Source organism: Elephantulus edwardii, unplaced genomic scaffold (assembly GCF_000299155.1).
Source record: "Elephantulus edwardii isolate Elephantulus edwardi_28Jun2011 unplaced genomic scaffold, EleEdw1.0 scaffold00112, whole genome shotgun sequence".
Classification (NCBI taxonomy): Eukaryota; Metazoa; Chordata; class Mammalia; order Macroscelidea; family Macroscelididae; genus Elephantulus; species Elephantulus edwardii.
Genome location: NW_006399862.1, coordinates 11,955,817 through 11,960,454, shown reverse-complemented (window position 1 = coordinate 11,960,454; position 4,638 = coordinate 11,955,817). Strand labels below are relative to the sequence as shown.

General features: G+C 35.1%; 1 protein-coding gene across 1 annotated transcript in view; it reads right to left on the bottom strand.

The window, feature by feature from the left end:
* Positions 1–4,638, bottom strand: part of TBL1XR1 (transducin (beta)-like 1 X-linked receptor 1) — a 165,579-nt gene that overhangs the window by 30,138 nt on the left and 130,803 nt on the right. Inside the window, exons 3-5 of the mRNA XM_006892190.1 lie at positions 2,687–2,832; positions 788–1,010; positions 5–95 (exon numbers count right to left, since the gene is read on the bottom strand). Of these exons, the coding sequence (XP_006892252.1) occupies positions 5–95; positions 788–1,010; positions 2,687–2,832 (460 nt within the window). The remainder of the gene's footprint in view (positions 1–4; positions 96–787; positions 1,011–2,686; positions 2,833–4,638) is intronic.

The window sequence follows — 4,638 nt, the reverse complement described above, 5'->3', positions numbered from 1 at the left end:
AATGAAAACCTCAGATTCATGGCCCCGCAACACCACTGCTTTATTAGGAGGGATTTCAACATCTCCATCCACTTCCATCATATCGTTATGATTATCTATATTACAGAAAAACAAGAGGAAAATTATCATCTGGGCGGGAGGCGGGAGATGAGGGTGGCACTGTTAACCAATACCTATTTTATAACATCATAAAGTATAACACTGACAACATCTGGTTCAGTTGACAATGATTATATAAGAAATATATTTCTATCTTTATATATGATCAGATATGTGTATGAGTTTGTATTTTGGGGTGAGGTTATGAAGTGCAGTAGGAAAAGACTGTAAAAGGTCAGCTCCAAATATGGTTAAAATAATAACATCATCTGAATTTCAAACATAATTCATGCCAATACTATTCCAAGTTTCTGCCTGTAGGGGTTGCTGGTATCATTCATATAACTGAACCAGAACTGCCTGAACATCAGCTAGAGCTCAACACCTGAGCTTTGTTTTATTTCTTAATAACAAATACTGTAAATTTTTTTCCAACAAATAAAAAATTAGAGGCAAAAATTCATGACAGTCCTCTATGTATTCAAACAGGAAACAATCATGGAAAACAAATCTATCTTAGGGGCTATAGAAGCAAAAATCTAAACTATGTAATGCTTGTTGGAGGAACTAGTTGACATAAATGAAACAGATGAAGTTACTTGACAAAATTACAGTTTAGGAGATGACACAGTCCTATAAAGCCATATTATTTCCTCTGAAAAGCCATTTTTAACATTTCTTTGCTCACTTGCTATAGAATGTGCTCCATTCTCCTCCCCATTTGCTGTGTTTTCTCCATTTTTTGTAGATCCTTGTTGATTTGTTGCAGCTGCAGCAGCTGCAGCAGCTGCAGCCTGTTGCTGTGCGAGTTTATCTCTGTAAGCTTGTTGTCTTGTTTGTACTACATCAGGCATTACGGCATCTATCAGTGACAGAGACTCTATTGGTCGACCATCAAACAAAGTACCATCCTAGATTTGGAAAATTATGATGGGGAAAAAAGAAAGTAAATTAATGGTAATTTTGGGCTTGTTATCATTATCCATAAATATCAATAGCAGAAATGGGGGTGGTCTTTATTTTCAAGAGTGGGAACCTGTATTAAGATAACTTTCTCAACTTGTGTAAGCAAAGTAGTCGAGAGGAAAGACAACTCCAAGTGACAATTGCAAAGGGCTGCGCAACTTCCATAGTTAGTTTGTGTTGGCGGCAAATGGTGCAAAAACCTGACAATTAGACACTGCTGAAAACTGAAAAGGATTGAAAAAAATGTATATCGAGGTTTTTAAAAAGTTAAGATTTCAAAATTTAGAGTCAGAGGCAATGAACATTATAGTCAGGTTCATATAATGACATGTGAGGCCATGCTATAACAAGTACTTCTTTTAAGACTAAACCTATAAAACGGTTAAAATAGTTTTGTTGTTTAAACAAAATTTTGTAATTCTGACCATCACTGAGGCAGAAATGGACATCATCACATTTAATGTCATCCAATCACCACATTTTATTAATGTTAATAGGTAAAAACAAGATATAAAGACTTCTTTATGGTCACAGCTAGTCAATGGCAGATACCTCAATTGAGTGCTATTAAAAGTGTGATGCAAGTGCCAAATAGTACTGCCACTTCTAGATGGAGTATCAGAAATGAAGATTCTTTAGTTTAAAGAGTGTGAAAACTGAAGAATTTGTTTCTCTCTTTCTTATGAAGCTCTTTTAGAAAAAGGGTTTGAAGACATTAAGAATACATATTACTGTAGTACTGCTAACTTAGAGTGGTTTACCTAACCCAGTCATAAAGATGGAGAAACTTAAAAATAAGAAATTAATTTCCTTTTATTTTAGTATGTTCTTGCTATTCTTGTGTGCGTGCACGCGCGCGCGCACACACACACACAGAGAGAGAGAGAGAGAGAGAGAGAGTGTGTGTGTGTGTCTCTCTGAACCTGTTGAAAGCCAGAACCTATTTTAGGCAAAATCCTGTTAAAAGAAGGCAAACAAGTATTTTTCACTAAAGCAAGTGAAGTGGTTATGTGCACCACAGAGTTGGAATCAACTCACAGCTGACCCTCCAGTAGGTTTTCAGAGGCAATAAATTTCTAAGGAGATTGCCCATCCTTCTACCATGGAACAGCTCGTGGATTTGACTATGTACTTGGAGTTGGGAGCACAACTACTGAATACTAAGCCACCCAACTGCTTAAAACAAGTAATAGAAATGTGGTAAGACGGCATCCCATCAAAGAAGAGGGGGAAACTTCAAGAACCAACAAAACAAGACAGTTTTAAAGAGTTCTGGTTCCTGCAAATTTCACGGTACTTTGAGAAGTATTAATATTTAAAATAAAAATTAAGCTCAATAAACTACCATTCTAAAGATCGAGGACAGACAGTAGGATCTCCAGGTGACTTCCATTATTAATTATAATCTTTTCAAATAACGAAGTTTTTCTAATTGTCTAGTTATGGTCCCAGCATTCCACAACCCCAAATCCGACTGCTTTAAGATTCTCATTTAAAAGTAAGATAACGATCCTTAATGAAGCTAACATGCCTTGGACTTGCAACATAGGAGAATATACAGGCGAGATATTCAAGACTATAAAAGAGTAAAGAGTTAGGTTTTGTAGTAAGTCTTCCTTACCTCATTAATACTAACTTCTGCTTCTACATACTGTAGACCTTTCTGGATGATAGAAATCAATGCAGCAGGTGGGACAAGGGCACCATTTATATTAGACTGACTGATATGGCTTTCTATGCCAAAGGTAAATGCAGAGTGAGAAAATCCTAAAGGGAAAGAATAAGCCATTAAAATTTATTCTCCCAATTAGAGTATGTATGCCAAATGACACAAATTAGAGACTCCCATGATGCTTCAAATAACATTCTACCCACCTGAAATCCAAGTCTATTAACTTAGGTCAAATATGTTTTTAAACAAACAAAAATAAATCACCAAGATCCAAGCGTGTTTGCCTTTATAGTCTCTGATTACTTAATGAATTCTAGTACTTATTTTAATTACATAGCTTTAAATTTTACAAACTTTTAAAATTCTCCTCAATAAAAAGCATTAAAACTTTTAAGTGGAAATTATAGGAAGTTATTTGCTCAGCTTAAGATATATGCAGCAAAAATATGTGGCATTCGATTTTTTTTAGTTTATGCTAAAAATTGTAAAAATTTTAAAAAATAGTAAAAATTGTGAAACAGTTTACTAATTCAAAATTTGGCAATTTATTTTTAAACAACTCAGAAAATAAAGGTGCATTTAAGCTAATAAGGAAATAAAATGTAAATTTAAGAATGAAAAAGCATCTTCACACTCAAAATTTTATGTAAGAATTAAGTGCTAATCTTCCCCCACTAATTCTTTATCACTTAGTAATAAATTGCTTAAATGTTTATTTAGGAAATGCAAATGAAATTTCTTTGTTGTCCATCAGAACATTATTTCATTATTAAAATGCTTAGAACCAGAACACTGATGACAACAACAAAAAAATCTCACTTAAAAATATTCTTTAAAATTTTAAACAATGAAATGGCATTTCTGACAAAAGGAAAAAGACTGGTGGAGATGGGGAGGGGAAAATTACTTTGTGTTGGTCTTACGTTTCATCAATCCCAATCTACACAAATTCAAAGGTTAAATATTTACACGATAGAGCTAAATAATTCTTTTTACCAAGTTAATATCAATGTCTTAACCAAGCCCAATAAATTGTGTATGCTACATAGACAGTACAGTATCTTGGTAAAAATGACTTTTACAATAATACTCCGTTGTCTAAGCCTGTCAGTTTTATTATTTTAACTGTTCAACATACGTGTACATTTACGTGTGTGTTAACAACTGTATTTTTATTACTGTGTTCCTGTGGAACTTAGGAACATTCTGTGTTAAGATATGGTAAACTCACATCTAGGATGTGATTAAGAAATATTTAGTTAGTTAATGGACAAGCTACATATTGAAGCTAATTTTTTTCACAACTCCCACGTTCCCTCTCTGTGACTGTGTACCCTACAGTAAAACTGGAAGCAAGTCACAGATGAATCTCCAGTTGGTTTTCAGAGATTGTAAATTTCTCCCCGAGCAGTTGGTAGATCCAGTGTGCCACAGAGTGGCAGCACAATGTCTTAACCACTAAGCTACCAGAGAGCCCACCTACTCCATGAGACAGACAAGAAATTAAGTTAGCTTTAAGATCTTGATTTTAAACTTCTGATTTTAGCCACAGGCAAGACCATAATTAAACACATTTATAAATCGTTTTTGCTTAACCTGAACTCTCAGAGATGGCTAAAAAAGAATGCTGTTGTTGCTATGTGCCATCGGGTCGCTTGCAACTCATAGCAACCCTATGTACAAGAGCTCTAAATGCTCTTCTATCCTGTGCCAACCTATCTATCTCAAACACACTTATTCCCACAGCTCCAGTCACAGAATCGATTCATCTCATCGAAGGTCTTCCTCTCCTTCGCCACCCTTCACTCTCCCAAGCATGATGTCCCTCTCCAAGGACCAGTCCCTCCTTGCAACATGCCCAAAGTATGTCAGACAAAGCTTCAGAATCCTTGACTCCAAAG